The sequence below is a fragment of the Xylocopa sonorina genome, chromosome 8, assembly GCF_050948175.1.
Source record: "Xylocopa sonorina isolate GNS202 chromosome 8, iyXylSono1_principal, whole genome shotgun sequence".
Lineage (NCBI taxonomy): Eukaryota > Metazoa > Arthropoda > Insecta > Hymenoptera > Apidae > Xylocopa > Xylocopa sonorina.
The window spans coordinates 13,333,401-13,351,433 of NC_135200.1; the positions used below are offsets into that span (position 1 = coordinate 13,333,401).

General features: G+C 40.9%; 2 protein-coding genes across 6 annotated transcripts; both read right to left on the minus strand.

Moving 5' to 3' along the window:
• Positions 1-307: 307 nt before the first annotated feature.
• On the minus strand, positions 308-7,250 carry Sclp (leucine rich repeat containing protein 20 sclp). 2 transcript variants are annotated; one of them, XM_076898924.1, is made up of 5 exons: positions 6,795-6,934; positions 2,590-2,710; positions 1,863-2,006; positions 1,516-1,683; positions 308-1,434 (listed from the first exon to the last, which is right to left on the minus strand). In XM_076898924.1, the coding sequence occupies exons 2-5, from the start codon at positions 2,651-2,653 to the stop codon at positions 1,271-1,273; spliced, it is 540 nt and encodes a 179-aa protein (XP_076755039.1). In that variant the 5' UTR covers positions 2,654-2,710; positions 6,795-6,934; the 3' UTR covers positions 308-1,270. The 2 variants fall into 2 exon arrangements, with proteins under 2 accessions (XP_076755039.1, XP_076755038.1); XM_076898923.1 differs by lacking the exon at positions 2,590-2,710 and having other exon boundaries at positions 6,795-7,250.
• Positions 7,251-11,887: 4,637 nt separating this feature from the next.
• Positions 11,888-17,565, minus strand: Pdzd8 (PDZ domain containing 8). Of its 4 annotated transcripts, none has more exons than XM_076898885.1 (9): positions 16,557-17,565; positions 16,297-16,489; positions 15,933-16,195; positions 14,773-15,850; positions 14,429-14,691; positions 14,142-14,342; positions 13,147-13,296; positions 12,221-12,403; positions 11,888-12,145 (listed from the first exon to the last, which is right to left on the minus strand). In XM_076898885.1, the coding sequence occupies exons 1-9, from the start codon at positions 16,947-16,949 to the stop codon at positions 11,942-11,944; spliced, it is 2,928 nt and encodes a 975-aa protein (XP_076755000.1). In that variant the 5' UTR covers positions 16,950-17,565; the 3' UTR covers positions 11,888-11,941. The 4 variants fall into 4 exon arrangements, 3 of the variants coding, with proteins under 3 accessions (XP_076755000.1, XP_076755001.1, XP_076755002.1); XR_013102082.1 differs by lacking the exon at positions 11,888-12,145 and adding an exon at positions 12,532-12,661 and having other exon boundaries at positions 12,294-12,426; XM_076898886.1 differs by lacking the exon at positions 13,147-13,296.
• Between the last annotated feature and the right edge of the window lie 468 nt (positions 17,566-18,033).

Here is an 18,033-nt window from a genome sequence, read left to right on the forward strand (position 1 = left end):
GATCCGTATGTCTACCTTAATAATTTTTAAATATTAAACTGCGTCCATTCTATGTATATTTTGTGATTTTATATCCATAAATAAGTATTGTAGATAATTAACTCCGTGACTCATTATACATTTAATTATTATTATTATTATTATTATTATTAATATCGAGAAAATATAGCTACTAAACCAATACAACGTGGTTAAACGTCTTTTGCGACTAGCGTGCAAATCCAACGTATCCATCTGCCACTCCTTGATATTATTTTTCAACCGTTTTGAAAAGGGAGCGAGTCTAAAGGAAAATAAAAACGAGACATTGCGTTTCTTAACATGTATTATAATGTTTCGCGGACAATTGACTAGATCAGAAATACAGAGCAATACATTCTGATATCTGGTATGTGCATATACACAGAGCTACATTACAATTAATACATAATATATTTTAATATACATATTGTTTATATAAATTAAATACAATTGTTCCTGTAAAATTCCTTCAGGTCTATGTGACACGCATTTGAACAGAACAAAAAAAACCGTGAATTCTTTACGTATTTATAACCGGTATACCCGAATGATACGTTACATTGTTCGTTTCCCTTTTGATGTTTTGTCCGATTAAATCATCGATCAATTAATGGCGAGGATGTTCAGCAGTCGATCGCCACGTAGATTGGCAGTCGTACGATTTATTACAGAATATGTCAAGTCCACGCATAAAAAATGATAGAATATACAATCTTAAATGTACAGGGTACTTATTTGGAGTTAGTAAAAGTATGGTAGTAAATTGAATCGGCAGCTCGCGATGTTATACACGTATATGGATCACAGCGTTTTACGCGGCCAAACGAGCGAGCGACGAGATAGAGTCTAGAAAAAAAAAGAAAAAAAATTCCACACGGTACAAAACGAGAGTAAAAGAAGTGACAATTGATCGCTATTCACGAGATCAATGAAGAAAGTTCCAGGTACGCAGCGAGTCTATCCTTAAGTACAAGAATCGTAAGGAACGACAAATAGAAAGAGTCCCATTTCCTGATGGATCGTCTCGTATCGCCACACCTGTTATCAGTCAGTCGTATGCTTTTTTTTCTCTGTCACTGTATAAAATACTTGCTCTTGTTCTTCGATTCGCAACAACGATCTGTTCGCGAACTTGTGAACAATCTCAGTCAATAATAATGGAAGCAAACTACGTCCACGTGGGACGATTATTCAACGATCAGCCGCTTTGGCAGATTTGATTACTTTATTTGGGCTATATAGAGTCGCTTCAGATGGTCAGATCGTCCCATTCTTCGACTTGCCTGGGCGTAAGCTCAATTTTAATTCGAGTCAAAGTGCTGAGAAGATCGTGTATCCTAGCCGTTAACGGATTAGCTTGAAGATCAATGAATTCCAACGCGGGAGCGTGCCTGAGTCTTTCGATGTCTATATCTGGAAGACGAAAGTATATTCGTGATCATGAAGTTGAAACGATTAGAGCGTCCGAACATCTTTCAAACGAGCATTACTTACCGATAATCGAATTGTTATTAGCGAGAAGCCGTTTCAGTTGTGGTATCCGGCATGTAACAGGTGGCAAAGCAATAAAAGTGTTGTGTGAAATATCCAACCTTTCTAGAGCTTGCAATTCAGCAAGCTCCTCTGGTAGTTTACTCATTTGATTATGACTCAGGTTCAATTCTAGAAACGATTACGTGTTTGAATTTGCATTACAGTGATACCTTTCAGCTTAAATAACAAAAAAAAAAAAAAGAGTTAACATTTTTTTAAATCATTGAATGCAGAAAGATAATAAAAATTCGATTTATTGGCGAAAGAAAAAAAAGTTTAAGCGTAACACGTAACGAACATCGATTTACCAGTAATCAATGAGAACTTGACTGCGAATTTTGGTGGAATTTTTGTTATCACGTTCCCAGACAGATCACATCTTTTTAACTCTGTATGTCTCATTAAGTGATAGACTGCATCAGGTACCTGCATTAGCTGACATTCCGATAGATCTGTAAAAAAAGAATGAAAAGAGAGATAGATAGTATCAAGGAACGTTACATAAGCGTGTAGATACTTGTTTAAAAGGCGTGATAACAAATTTTTGTCAAAATATTATATTCAGTATCAGTTACATATAAAACAATGCGTACAATTTTCAGAAATATTCAAAACGTGTGGGATACGCGAGACAGAAAACAGTGATTTGAACAGGAAGATGTATCGTATTGTGTTCTTGACAGATCAGCTGTCGAACTAGGTCAGTGTAGCAATATCTCTCGGGGGTAACAATACAAGCTTGCACATTTTTCAAATTATCTCACTCGATTTGGAAATTTGATATTCACTTCGATTCCAGTTACCAACGAACAATTACATCGAGAGTAAAAAACAGTTAACTTGTAGATCTCATGTTTTTATAAGACCCGCGATGCACCTGTAGCAACGTAAACTAGGTCACGAACTAAATTAAAGTACCTACATCGGTAACAGTTAGTTAGTTTAAACGGATTAGAATTAAATTTTCTAATAAAAATGAGAATTCTGTCGATTCGTCCGAGTGATTTGCCGGGTATTATCCGTAAAACAATTTACCAAGATTACTAGTTTCTTGTGCATCCTCGCAGCGTAACACCACTCTCGTGACGGCGTTCGCCATCTTGTAGAGGCAAACTAATACGCGTAGAATTCTAGCGTCGGACGTCTCGCCACCTTACTGCGAAACATTTATTTTCGACAAATTTCAGAAATAAGCACCGCTCGTTGAGCGGTCTTGGCATTCGTTCTACTTTGCGGAAACTCGTATTTTAATAGAACAATGTAGAAATCGACTGCAAGAATATTTCAAAATTGTTCGACGCGTTCAGGTAGTTTCAAATAATTGCGTTGACATGACTCGTTAAATTTGTTAAATCTCAATTCGAATTTCAATCGATCGGAGAAGCATTTCGATAGTATTTCAATGGTGTGAAAATAGGCTCGGGATGCTCGCATGTTTGATATCGCGCCACGAATCCTCGTCGCCATTTTTCTAACGCCTGCGCGTTCAGTTTCACCTTGGTCGCGCTTTTCTCCGATTTGACGCGTGCAGCGTCATTTAAATTTTCATCCCGAAGAACGTTCGTGCACTATATTCGAAATGATCATTTGGAATTTCGATACGATTAGGGGCAACGCATGGTTATCGATAAGGTATACGATTAAATGTAGTAACTCGATTTGACGATTAATTGCATTGTCGAACCGTTTAAAAATTGTTCGTTAACAAAGTACAATAGCTTTACTATTGTCGAACGACTTTTGACGTTGCGCATTGTTCTAATACCTCCTTTTTCAATGGTATTTTACATCGAACCGAACGAATTTCGACGCTATTAACTGCGCGAACTGACCAACTGTTTTACTGTTTGTATTGACAGTGACGATGACTTTTTGCTATAAAGTAGTAAATGGCTTTGGTGGCAAGCTACCATTTAAGGTTACGTTTCCATACATGGTGGCGCCTCTCGTACCTGTATTCGTATAGAGCACGGGGTGCATACACTTTCGCGTTTTACTTCGTGGCTACGAAGATGTGTGGAAAATAATTCTGTTTGGAAAACAATTGTAAAAAATTCGCAGCAACTTTCCTATAAAACAAACTCGTTTCAATCGTTCTTATTGATCTCTATAATACCCACGCTAACATAATTTACTTTTTACAGGATCACGTTTAAACTGACCGATAAAACTGCACGCTGACTCACTTGCTCAAACACCAGTTCCTTGTTTTGTACACCGGTCGACTTATAGCATCAGAGGAGATCGCACAAACCAAATCACGTATATCGGTAAATTGAATTCTTTTATATTCCTGCATGCACGTAATTGTATATAAAAAATTGAACTAAAAATTTAATTGTAGCTACATACAGAAAAAGTATAAAACATTTATCTTAAACAGCGTTCGATTACGGACGTATTTAAAACAATACGAGTAACGAAATGGCGCAACTGTTTAGTAGTTCATTAACACTTTATCGTGTATATATGTAAAAAGCAGATCAGGAAGAAGGAACAACGCTCGTGTGGCATGCAAAGCGCGTACATTTACTTTGCCAAGGCCTTGTAGCGGTTCACTATTCCGAGATTGACCTTTCGTGCACACGAATGCCTCCAAAACGTTTGAGAGATCCTTTCTGTTGACGAGCTGTTGACTCACGATTGACGCATTGCTATATCTCGCAGCGGCATATCAACAGTGAACGGTAAAACCATTAAAGATTCTCGTTTAAAATTTAAAACACGTTTGATATTTTTCTATTGATAAATTTGCGCGCGTTTTATCGTAAAAGTAATTGAATTTAAAAAATTCAGTAGGAAGCATAGCGATCCTATTTAAAACAGTCGGAAACGTATAGCTTGTTAATTAAACTTGCCAACTTTCGTACTTTTTTAATCAAAACTCGTAAAAGATGTAACATTCTTCAATTCTGGCGTATAATCACTTTCATCATCTCTCCTACGCGATTATCGCGGATTCGAAAATTTCCCTTCTGTTAATTAAATCGCCTCGTAGCTTCGTACACGTGCTGTGCGCAATTGTATCGCCTAAAGTCTCGTTCACAAAAGTAACGAGAGTATGCCCGCGTGCGAATCGCTCGGAACGCATTTAGATCGATGCATAGGCAACCTAAAGAACAAAGGCCGGATACGAGCGTTGTGCAACACAATGTTTATCCAGCCAATTATCTATGCTAGAACCAGAACGAGCATTTCACTTTTATTCGAATTGATTCACGAACCACTACCGCGATGAGGAACGCTACCACCTGTTACATGCGCCTATCTAACGCGCCGCGCTTGTATTACATTACTGCTGTCGAGCTACGTACACGCTATAACACGTTCTCAAATCGTAATACCGTGATAATAAAAAAAAAAAAATAATATAGCGAAACTATCCATGCGATGACATTCTAAAGACATTCTCTATAATAAACTTCTCTATAATAAATCTAGAATTTAAAATAATTAAGTTTGTGCACGCTTTTTAATGATAACAAAAATAGCGAACATAATATCATACATAGAATGTTTCAAATGTACGTGACAGTATGCAGAGGAAATTATACAAATTCGTATAGATAATAACGATTTGTATAATTATCAATTATTCACGGGAAAGTTGAAAGAGGAGAATCGTTTCTTGCCGTCCCGCAGACTCTTTGTCGCTCATCGGCGAGATATTTCTTCTCGACGATCGCGAACAAGTGCTACTAGTGATTCCTTGAGTGCGGCTGGCAAGTGCCTCTCGCTCTCATTTTCTCCGCTCCGAGACTTTCGCCAGTTACCGCACTCGCGCGCGCACGCGCGATTAGAAATCTCGCGCTTACTTTTGACGGTTTCTCGATATTATTTTAATCGCGGCGACGTAAGAAAAAAATTTGAAACGATCGATCGACGAGCAACGTCGGGGGAACTCGAGTGTTAGTCAGACGAGTCGCGGCGATTCGAGACAAAGCTGAGAGAAGCGACATTGAGAAAGGTCTCAAATCCATCCGGGTATACGGATAAGGCAACGACTAAGACTCGTTCTTGCTTCCAGGTTGAATCGAGAACCGAGTCGCGCGAGTTGCACGCTGCCTTCGAGAGCGCGCGTCGATCTCGCAGGGCATCGATCAATTTTCCTAAGCATTTTAGCACTCCCCTTCCTGCGGGCGGATAGCGTCTTGGTCGAGTCAATTTGTCACGGTTGTTTGAAAGTCGAGCTCGAATCAACGAATCAAGGCCGGCCAGAAACGCATATCGGTTTGCCAACTTTATTAGTCCTCTAACCGAACGAATTTTAAGGTCGCACCGATCCACGTGCCCATCGATCCGCGTGATTATTTTATTCCGCGCAGCTTCGCTTCCGCCGATATCCGACCGCGGAGATGAAACGATCGATTATCTCACGGCGAAACAAATTGCCCGCGGTTCGTTTATTTATCTTACGTACGCGAACAATGATAATTACCCGATGCGGGAACGTGAAAGCCTCGATTCTCGGAGTAATACGATTTATGTTACACGCGAGTACGAGGTTGCTTTCACAATTTTCCACACTCGTTAGGGAAATTATTTTCGAGGCTCGAGCTAGATAGGGATCCGAGAATTTTGCACCAACGAATCTGGTGTTGTAACTGGATTATACCAGTAGGGGGTCAGAGACTGTTCGTTACCGAATGGGCCAGTCGAAGTTGAAATGGCCCGCGTAATTCTACGAAATTGATCGAGAACTAAGAGATTCGATAGGTATCAATGGAAAGCGAGCACGAAGGCCACCGACGAAAGGTGATTAATTCGAGTAAACTTTTCGCAAGGAGTACATGGAATTTTAGCATCGTTCGATATCTTATCTACGTTTTTATCACCGTAGCGATGAGTAAAAACTACGCAGTCCATTTGGCGGGCTGTTCTCTTTCCCACGGAACGTTTTCAAAGCTGTTTTCGTTCGTGGGCTATGAACCGGGCGCAGAAAACCCTGGCCCGATCTCTGAGGGATTATAGAAACGCGAATATTTCACCGCGTTTTCTTTCCTCGAATGAAATCCACGCTCGAGCGAAAGTGTAATACCTCAAAGGCGGAAATATATCGTACCGTAGAAAGTATAAAACGCGGGGGAAACAATTACGTTTCGCTGACTGATTCAATCCAGTCTATCGAATCAACTTCACTGGTACAGATTTGCCGGTGTTCTGTCTTTTCTTTCCCCGTCAACGGTTTAACGGATTAAAGCGAAGGATCGGAGGATTGTACGAGGATAGATCCGACCTACCTAGATTACAATTGTCCTGCGCCTCTTCGCACCGGGAAACTACCCTGATTATTGCCCGGCCCGCCAACTGCACGCAAACAGCCGTGGCCACGTTCCTCTCTCCCTGCTCCTGCGAAATCTGTTGCACATCGTCACCATTGTACGCGGGCGGTCTCATCTCTTCTGCTTAATTACGTGCGTGGTGTGCGAAGGAAAATGCGTGTAGAACGAAACGAAAGCGGCGAACTTGCTACCGGTCTCCTTCACTGAATTCCTTGGATTGGTTTTTCCTAATCACTGTCGGACTTGTTGCACAGCGATCAAAGTACACGCTTCCACGGCTTCTTCCTCGTAGTATCGATAGCACCCTCGTTACTCTTCACTTCTTCTCTCCGCATCAAGAAACTATCATGTTTCGAGACGCAGCAGCCTTCGCTCGTGCACAGAGAACGGCTCTATTCGAACACACTCTTTTTCGAAACTGACCGCGTCCAAGGCGAATCCAGCGTCGTCGTCGCGATGCCTGTCCTCCGTGGCGTTTGCCGATGCGAAAGCGTTGGCCTGGAGAACGCGCCTCGACCGTCAAACGAACGACCGTCTGAGACGTTCTTTCGTTCTTTCGCGAAGTAGTTCTTTCGCGAAGCCGCGAGATTCCCGCAATTTTCCGTTTCTCCGCACCAGACGAACTCTTAGAAGGTGAGAGAAGGTGGGGAAGGGGAGGATAGTGGGGAACGATGAAAAGGTATCGTAACGAGAGCGTTTCAGGTGACGCTGCCTGGCACTGAAGTACAGAACTCCACGCGGTGCTATTTAAGCCTTCGTCGCGGCGTCTCCCACCAAAGATGCATCTCGGATCAGCTGACTACTTTGTTTCGACTCCCTCTCTTTGTTTGAAAACAACTGTAGGGGCCACTACGCATATATGCGCCAGCCAGGTGCACTCGGCCTGCAACCTGTCGAAATTGGCGTTGCGAACGACATTTTGCGAACGTCCCGCTCAAGGTTTCCACGATCGTGGCCAGTCTCGTCCGTTGCGAGAGCCTCCGTTGTTGACATTGTCCCCTCGACAATGGAGGGACGAGAGAGAGAGAGAGAGACGGCGGATCGAGAGATCGCTTCGCGGATCGATCGCCAGCGAGTTTTCCGGGTTACGCTCTTCTCAAGAGTCGAGAGCTACGTTAAACGCGTCATTGAAGCTTCCACGGTACAGAAATAGTCAGATAAATGCGACTACTCGAAGGTCTTTACGCACGAGACCAAGATGAAGGAAGTCGGACAAGAGCGCGAGCTTGACGGAAACAGGAAGGGATCCACGCGTGCAGAAGCGTAATAACTCGACGCAAAAGTTCTCGCGGAACGAGGATGACTCATCTAATTACACGTTCTATCGAGAATCAGGTTTGTCTGATCGCGTCCGCACTCGGAAGGCACCCAGATATCGTCTGTGTAAGTTTGGAAAGCGATCGTACGTTCGCGTGAACTTCCTACCCGGCATCGTTCGATCGCGAGCTTCCAAATTCTATTCATTTTTCGCGGCTCGGCTTCTTAATTAATCCAAAATTTCTTTCATTCATAATTCATGACACGGCGAGTATCGAAACGATATCGATCTTCAATGTTCTCTACAATGAACCGATATCTTATACGTACAAAATATTATCTCTATTATATACCGTGTAGAGTCGAAATTTATATTTAGCAGATATTAATCTGTAGAGAGAGAGAGAGAGAGAGAGAGAGAGAGAGAGGAAGAGAGAAAGCAGTAGACATACGTGAATGATAAGATTCAGAAGTTTAATATTTTTCAAACAATTGTACACGTTAAATAATGGTAATTTATTAGATTACCCATACGATTCTTATGCAATGGTACAAAAGCAAAGTTCCTTGAAAGTTCCTGGGGGGATCGTTCGATGGTAGATTACCTGAAAAGAAATTTTAAAACGGATTAAGAAATTATTATACAACCGTACGGACGGACGGTTCCTCGGTTGTCGTTACCGCGATATTTTATTATCTTTCCCTCTGTGTATACATATTCGAACGCCTGATTACATAAACGTGCAATTAGCGGCAGAGCTCGCTCGGTGAGGACGAGGAAGCGAACAACGAGGCCTATCGAAAACTGCTTTAGCCTCGAGACGTTCGCGTTTCACCCCTTTCGTCGCGGAAGCTTTGTTCGCCTCCGTTCACCTTTCGGTTCGTATACGCGAAATATTCGCTAAAAGCATCGCCGAAAACCAAGGTCGAAAATACGACGAACCGTTTGTTCGGCACGATGCCTACTGCGCCATCGCGGTCGCTCGTTATTGCCGTCCAGACACCCCGCGGCAGACTTTTCCAGTCGCGATGCTGTTTCGAATGTTTTTCTTCGTATTTCTTCCCGAACAATGCGATACACGCCGGACGTCGCGTAAATACCGCGAATAGAAATGACACACGTCGTAGAACGCGTGCAACCCTGCTCGATAACGGGAAAGTACGCGCGTTACCATTTTTGCGTCGATCATTGGAAAATTTCCTCGAATTATCGTTCTCGGACGAAATCGAGAGGCACGAATCCAACCGAAGAAACATTCCTAAAACGTAGCCCCAATTATTTTTTCATACTCTCGCGTATCCAACGTTTCCGTTCGCATGAATCGGGTCGAGGTACGAGATTTCTAATTAATCTCTTTTAAGTGACGGTTTAAAAAAGAGATTGCACAGGAGCACGTGCATCGTCGGTTCGTCGCGATAATAAACAGCCGGCACGAGCATCTGGAAGAACTGGCGAATATTGCCAGGGCACACTTTACAGACAAAAGAAAACATTGAGTGCGCGTGCACGGTTTTGGCTGACGTCGCGAAAACGGGAAACGATGTACGTACGTCCCGACTCGCTGAATAGCGTGTCTCTTTTTCTCGATAGAACCTCCCGTTCGTTCGATCCGATTCGTCTGTACGAAATCGAACATTCCTACTCAAATCTCAAAGTCTCAGAGGAGACTTCCACGCGTGGAAGAGAATGGAGGAGGGAAGTTTGTAGCCCTTGGGTGTCTCTAGCGATCCGAGCGGTATCGCAACAAACACGAGAGGGTACTTTGGCAGAATCGATGCCGTCTTTTCTTCTAAAACGGAGGACTTTGCTCTCCATTCATCGTAGTGCCCAGTGCCCAACAGGGATAAAATGTTTATACGATTCTTCGGTATGTTTGGCACGCGGCCAGAGGATACTGCGCGTGCATTTCATGGACGAGAATAGATTCGCGGACGAAAATCCCCCATGACTTCTCTGTCGTCGTGTTCGTATTGACTTTCGCATGGTCGCGCGAGGGGGTAAGAACTGCGAGATCGATGCACGCGGTCCGTGCACGTGTGTGCCCTCTCTCTCTCTCTCTCTCTCTCTCTCTCTCTCTCTCTCTCTCTCTTCCTTTCTTTCCCTCTCTGTACATGTACTTGTATACATATATATACATATATATATATACATACATGTATCGACGAGGACGATGTTCACAATCATCCAGTCGCCAACAAGTCCACTCTCCAAGCATTAAGGGAGGATCCTTGATCGATCCTCTGAGTCGCGAGCAACGAGAGTCTCTGTGTGGCGTACACGTACGATTGTCTTTTGTGCACGTCGATGACTTCGCGTTTCCAAAAACGATGCGCAATCTTATATCCGGTCGGGATTGCCGAGTTCTAAGTTTACGCCAACTGTGATCTGCCAACGCGTGACAGAAAGAAACATCATGTTCCACGAATAATTCCGCGCAACAAAAAGTTTCCTTAACGTGTTCGAAAGCCGTTTGTGCCCGCGCGCGGAGAGAGACGCGAGGAGACGCCGTGGAGGTCCCACCGAAATGTTTGTTAATCCGCGACCGAACCGAAGAAAGGGAATGGCACGCGTGCACGAATCGCAGGAGGAAAATTTTATATCGCGGGAGGCTATTTTTTCCACCGCTTTTACGACGCAATCTGGCTGGTGTTCGGTGATTATAGTCGCCCGGAAACCTTCGCAGAAACGTGTCCGTTCCGGCCGCGAACGTTGGCCCTGTAAAATCTTTCCGTTTGACGTAGATTCTTTGTGCGTTCTCGTTCATTACTGCGCCTTCTTTCTTTCCCCCGAGTATTTTCATATTTACCGAGAACTCTGACGTTTCGTCGCCATCAGCTATAGACACGAAGCTGCTCGATTAGTCGCGTAGAGAAAGTGTCGAACAGAATGGTTTAAGGGTTCTAACGAACTGACGCATTCTCAGTACGCGAGGCAACACGCTTTAGGGAAGTGACAACCCTCATTGGCTGTTGCCATTGTCGTTGTTGTTAAGTAGTACGATCAGAAACTATCAATGAACACTCGTTTAACAATCTATATTGATCTTTTTTTTTATATTCATTTTACATATTAACAATGAATCATGTAATATCTGATAAAGTCAAGAAGCACGCATTTGGTGTTATCTGTGGATGGAATTACTAGCGCATCGTGTATGTTTCATTCATAATCGTGCACGGGTAATATACGCGTTGGCATTCAATAAATCAGTGGCGAAATTCATGCGTTTCTTTGCAGCTGGCTTACAATCACTAAAACGCGATTCGGTGGAAAAGGAGTGTTTCAACTCTGACAATCGCTAATTTTAATCGTTTATATCAAAATGAATAATTATCTATTCCGCGAAGCTGTCGATTACTCTAATTACGCGTCTAATTGCCCGTTTACCTTACACCTATGTAAACTTGAAACGCTATTCTTCGCATTCTTGTTACCCTAATCGCTCTATAGCCCAGCTATTTACCTAAATCGATGAAAATACTCTAAGCGTAAACACGTCTGGTATACGTTGTACTCTGGTCTCTACAAGTATACATAGAATCTGTAAATACAAGTCTTAATATTTGGTGTTCTCTGGTAAACTATCAAGGTATCGCGATCAATTTTACGAGTATTATTTCAAGGCATATTAAAACACGAATATCGCTGCACGATTCAAAGAGAAATTTCGAAGCGCGTATATATAATATACTTAAAATCGTAGGCATACGTGTAACACAGATTTCGGAATGGAATTAAAACCGATCGAGATTTATCGATCGCCGCTAAGTTTAGATCAACGAGAGAGAAAGAGAGACAGAACGTGTATCGGTAATTTCGCCGCTTTCACCCGTAGAAGTTAGGCCCGTTAAGACTCCTTGTTGGTTTGAGATCGATCCAGTGTTTCCTGCGCGTGCTGCAAACCGGCGCAGTAATGCAAAAGTAAGACGCTCAGCGCTTGCACTCTTAGATCGCTTTGCGCGATCAATTTAATACTGTCCATTTCTCCGCCTTGCGATAATCCTAATCTTGAGGTAGTTTCCGCGTCGAGCGCAGTTTTCAGCTTTGCTATCTGCATCGAAAGAGGAAAATCGGTCGATTAAATTAGCTCCGCATCATTTTGGGTGAAATTGATCGTTGTATTTACCATAGCATTGATCTTCTCAACGCGTTCCTTTGGCTCCAGACACTTGTACAAAAACTTGCCGGTATCTTTGGCTCTGGACATAAGGCCATCGTCCAAATCCCCGGCTACGAGAGGAGCCGCGACGCTAGGTTCAGCACCCTCCAAGAGATCAGGGCTTATGCCCAATCCGCCGACCAACGAATTCTAAATATGTTTCAATAATTTCAGTTCAGATTTGTCCAAGTCAGACCGTTCTTGGTTTTTATCTTTTTTTCTATTCTTGATCCTAGAGAATGGATGTTACCTACCTCGATTGGTACGATAGTAAAAAGGTATAAAGAACATAATGCAACAAAAGCTTCACTTATCGCACGATAAAATGTTATGATACATAGTTATATAGTGTCAATACAACGGTATCTTATGTAACAAGCGTGGCACCTTCAGTGTACATCTGCATGTCTGTTATCCCAAAAAATACAATTAGTGCCATGAGCAGTGGAAAATAGTGTGATCATTTGCGATAGGTAAGAAAGAGAGAGAGGGAGAGAGAGAGAGAGAGAGAGAGAGAGAGAGAGAGAGAGAGAGAGAGAGAGAGAGAGAGAGTAGAAAGCTTAGACAGAGTATCAAAGATATATTGCACAAGAAAAGTGATCGCGAAGCGGATGAAACAGGTCAAGCTTCGGAATTATGATTAGTACCTTATCAATTAGAAGCGTGTTTGTTTGTTTTGTTATTTTTTTGTTAGTTACAATTGCTGGTACAAAGACATGGGCGAAGAACAGAAGTAGAGCAGAGAAGGCGGAAAATTGTGTGTTATTTTAATCAAAAATCGAACGGTTAATTGTTAATTGGTAGAGCAAATTTCTAAGCGTAATCCGAATAATCTCGAATAAATCTGATCCTTCTCCGTTCCAATAAAACAAATTTGTGTTATTAAATTCTACCTTGCGGGATGCACAGGGACTTGGGGGAAGACTTCTAGATGCCAGACCGGTACCGGAGGCCGGTGGGGCCAAGCAACTGGTACTTCCAGCCTTCTTCAGGCCCAACAGAGTGTTAGCTATACTAGCCTTCATGGCCATCATAGTTGCACCCTGATTAATCGATCAACGGATTTCAAATTTATTAATAATTTTACTTGCCCAATTGTAAGAACCGATAAAGTACTTGAAATGATACAACAGAAAAAATATAAATGAGAGGGAAGAAGAAACGGAAGAAGTAATCGCGACGTCGATCTCTCGATTCGGACGGTAACAAAGCTACTCGTTTACGAAATTTTACAAATACCGAACAGAGCAACCGAGAAGCAAAGGTCAAGGTGCAAATCCTACAAAAAACCTTCACCTTCCTATTATGCGATCATTTTTATTGCCAACAATAAAGTGAAAATCACACTTAACAGGTGTTATCCTATGTACAAAATACCAAGAATACTCTACGTGTTTTAAGTATACATTTAATTGCCCGGGAAAACTGCAATTCCTCAACTGCGGCATTGCATACTGTACAATCAGATACGACTAGTAAAGCGTAGATATGCATAATGATTGTGATATTTCTTTCTTTAAAAGTTCACTTTAACGACAATTGAATAAACTTTATCTTTCAAAATGAATGTACAATCGTTTCTCAGTAAAAATATAAATTATACATATGTATATGTATATGTATATATATGTATATATGTTACATACTTGATCAATTTCAATTCAGAAATTTTAAGACCTAAGTTATCTTAAATATAATTAATATCTGAATAAAAAGGTCACATTAGATCGTTACGGAAAGAATGCCAATCAAACTTCGTGTTTTTTAACGTTGTCACCTACGTCACTCGTTGCTACTTTAAAGTGCCATATTATAAATTGAAAAATTTTAGCGAGTTGGCAAATACCATATTTTCGAGTAATAAAAACTTTTACTACGTCTTGAGTACCTGTACATTATCTTCGCAACTGGTTAGAGAAATCTCTGGGCCCGATTCACCGATAAGAGTAGGCTCTATTTCATCAGCTTCTAACGCCATCGCTGTTATACTTTCAGCCCCGCATGTTCCCGACGCTTGACAGCGTACCTCGCACTTTTTGTGACACACCATTCCACAGTCCCTGCACTGTACCGCGTCCTTTAGCCAAATCTATAATAATAATAAATTACATATATATTTGTACGTTTCATTTAAAACGGCTGTCTAAAGAGGTAAATGATCGTGAGAACTCGAACCTTCTTTGTACAAAAATCGCAATGGGTTGCTCTATGAAAATGAGTTCGAATAAAATCGTGTATCTTCTTCTTAGCGATATCTTCGCTCGAAGGTGGTTGTGTTTTAACGGTTTCTGTACTCTCTTTTTTGCCCGAGTCGCTGGCGGTGTGCCGGTTCGGATAATTAGATTCCCATGCGTAAGACAATAAAATATCACCGTAACAAAGCGTCGGATCGAATCCTGAATAGTCTTGTAACTTTGGATGAACTGCAGCTAAAGAAGCTTGAATAAAAGAGCACGCGCGCATATGACAAGATTAATGGAAAGTAAATGAAAATGAAAAATACGAAAGATGATACTTACTACTATCTGGTGGCAATAATGCTTGGCATTTAAGATAATGACCAGTCGAAGACGTATAGCATTGCGCTAGAATTAATTTCATCGGAATGTTTATGTACCCTAATAGTTTGGCTGGAATCTCCCCTCCTCTTACACGACCCCATACACCTATGTTCAAATACTGAAGTTCCGAGTCGACTTGAAAAGTTCTAGTCTCCTCGAAAGTGATTAAAGAAGCATATTCTTTTTCTTTCGTGGTATAATATAAGTCCGACACGTTCGTTATATAACTGTCATCGTTGAAACAAAATTGAGAGTTACTCGATATTAACGATTGATTAGAAGTAGTTGAAATTTTTCTAGAGGGTGTAGTATCCGGCGTTTGAGCTGCTTCATCGATATGTGCACTACTTTTTCTTCTTCTAAAAAGTTTACTGCTTATTTCGATTTTATCAAGAATATCGTTCTCTGAATCTTTTAAATCTGAAAATTTAATTTGGCTTTCAAACTTTATTTTGCTTTCTTCCGTACTAGGCGTGTCTCCCTTATTCGATACGGAATCGGTTTTCAATGTTTTCCTATCTACTCCTCTGTCTCCTGAAAGTCTTTCACTATCCAGTTTCATACCAGCTTGCTTGTCCAGGTCTGCTTTGGAGTACTTCCTTTCGACCCTTATGATAAAACGCCTCTGCACAGCACTTTTTACAAATTTAGCTACTTGATTCATGTTGGATACTTTTTTACCGTCTACTGCTACTAAAATATCCCCCTTTTTCATCTCGGCAATTGCAGCGGGACTTCCAACTATTATAGTCTCCACTAGCACGCAAACATGACCTATCTCTGGCACAAATTCTTGCTTAAATACTACACCAAGTTGCTGAGAGCTGACTTTGCTAATAATTAAATCCAACACCATGTAAGGAACTCCAGTATACTGGGTTAAATATACCCAAGGTGTCGAGTCTATACTTATCGTACAATATATTTCAATTTGTGATCTATCCTCTGCATTAAGCATGTTAAGTCCAAGATTTAGTCTACTCACTTCCACTAAAAGTACTTCCAAGTAACCTGGTGTTAATTGCATATTGGCAACCTAGACAAACGTTTTCAAATATCTATAAAATATGTTACTTTTTAATTTCCATAACGTTCAAATAGGCAAGTGGTATATATACTTCGGATAAATCAACAGCTTCGTCGTTCAATCGGCGGAAGAATGGTTTGTAACGCAATTTATAACGAGGTAGTGTATGCTTCCTGCGCACAGCTCTCCGGATTTGTCCCGTAATCAAAGAAATGATTTGCGGTTGTAATTGACGACCTTGAAATTGAGACTGTACCTCCAGTTCAAGTATAGGATCTGAATAAAAGCTTAAGGACCAATGTGTGTACGGAACACGTGTAAATTGCAATCTGGCTCTTCCGCTAATACACTTTACTGGAAAAGTTTTCTTTATTTAATTCAATGTAAATACATTGAAACGCTGCACGTAGGATTGGATAAATTATGCAGAAACAAATATTTTGCAGTTGGTATACCTTGCAAAGCCATATAAGCAGTCTTTCCCAGTAGCATTTTAACATCTATCGATAATTGAAAATTTCCAGAATAATGTAAATCTAGAGATAAATCCAATGATTCCAGTAAACCTGTATCGGCATCTATTTTTGAATTTGCAACTTCCAAGCCTTTTATTATGGGAAATTGCGTGCCCAGATTTAAATCCCTTAACTGAAAATAAATGCGCATTATTGTTTGTACGACGGCACAGCAAATGTTCCGATTTCTTTTATTTTACCTGTACACTGTCCAACAATTTGGCAGTGGTAGACTGGGTCAATAGTTCTTTGAATTCATTATTTAATTTTCTGTACAACCAAAGGCGTACTCTCTCTGCGTTTTTAAGCTCGTTGAACAGAAATTGTAGCGTCAAGTTTATTGCCAGGTTCTCATTACCTTGGCACATATTCTGGCGCGATAAACTAGTGGAGTTTGTCTTTTCATCTTCTATGTTTTCAAGCAATTCCTTTGGTAATTCAGCCTTATTATGGTGGAATGATTTTTTTGGCAAACTTGCGGAAGGCGCTGCTTCCAAATACTTTTTGAACAAATAAAACTCCAGTGCGAGCGTACATATTATACCAAGCACGAATGTAATCACAGACACACAAATAAATTCAAGAATGTCCATATTAATAATTCATGTACAGGAAACTCGACGGTTTCCCAGATTAATGTGGAATACGTTTCACGCTGCTAGGAGTGAGAAATATACGGAAAAATTGTAAAAAACGGTCACCGTCTTGACGGAGTAAGTATGAAACAACAATCGTGTAAAAAAATATAAAATATATTCAAAACCTTCCCGATTAACACATTTCAGACGAATGTACACTAGCGACGTTTATTATACAAAATATTAGGAACTCCTATAATATCTAAGATTTTCGATCGATCATAAAAAAGTTATTGTTTTTCTAACGCTGTGTTACATTGTTGTGAATCACCCTCAATGTTTCACGGGTCAACAGTTATATGGAACACTTTCACTTGTCATTAAGATCATCGAAATTATGACATTTTCAGAGGGATATGCAAATAAATTATGCGGCCATTTAAAAAACGTCCGTGCTGTACATTATAGAAAATCTAATAACGCTGCCGGTTACAAGCAAAACCTATCATGACACTTTTCTATTGATCTCGGCAGCCATGTTAGTCCCAAACAAGCATGTCAATTTGACAGACCTCGCAGCTGTCAACGTAACATATTATAAACAGAAATATTTATGTTTTTACTTCCACAACTTTATTTCTTATACTAAATAAATCCATTTCAAACGTCACTACAGTTTTCAATTTATTATTCCTCGATCAATGTAATCATATACGAGCTATAAAGAAAATTCCTATCGTACTTATAATTACGTTTGTTATCATACCCAGCCGACACGGTAAATCACATAACGCTTGAAAAATGTCACAGGGCTGTCACCAGGACTACGCGTATTTAAATGATACCGCCTGCTAATGCCGTTCATTCATCGATTTTCTCACCAATGCCGTAGGCCGACATTTTTCCCATCCGCATTATATATTTCAATAGTTTTATTCGAATTTATTGTATATGTCAGTAGTTTTATTCTAATTTATTTTATATTTCCCGCTTTGGAGGTAAGAGAGAGAAAGATATATAGGAAAGCTATAGGAAAGAGTGAGACAGACGATACCGACCCTGCTGTAGAACCCGTGGCGCCATCTCTGTGAAAAGTGCT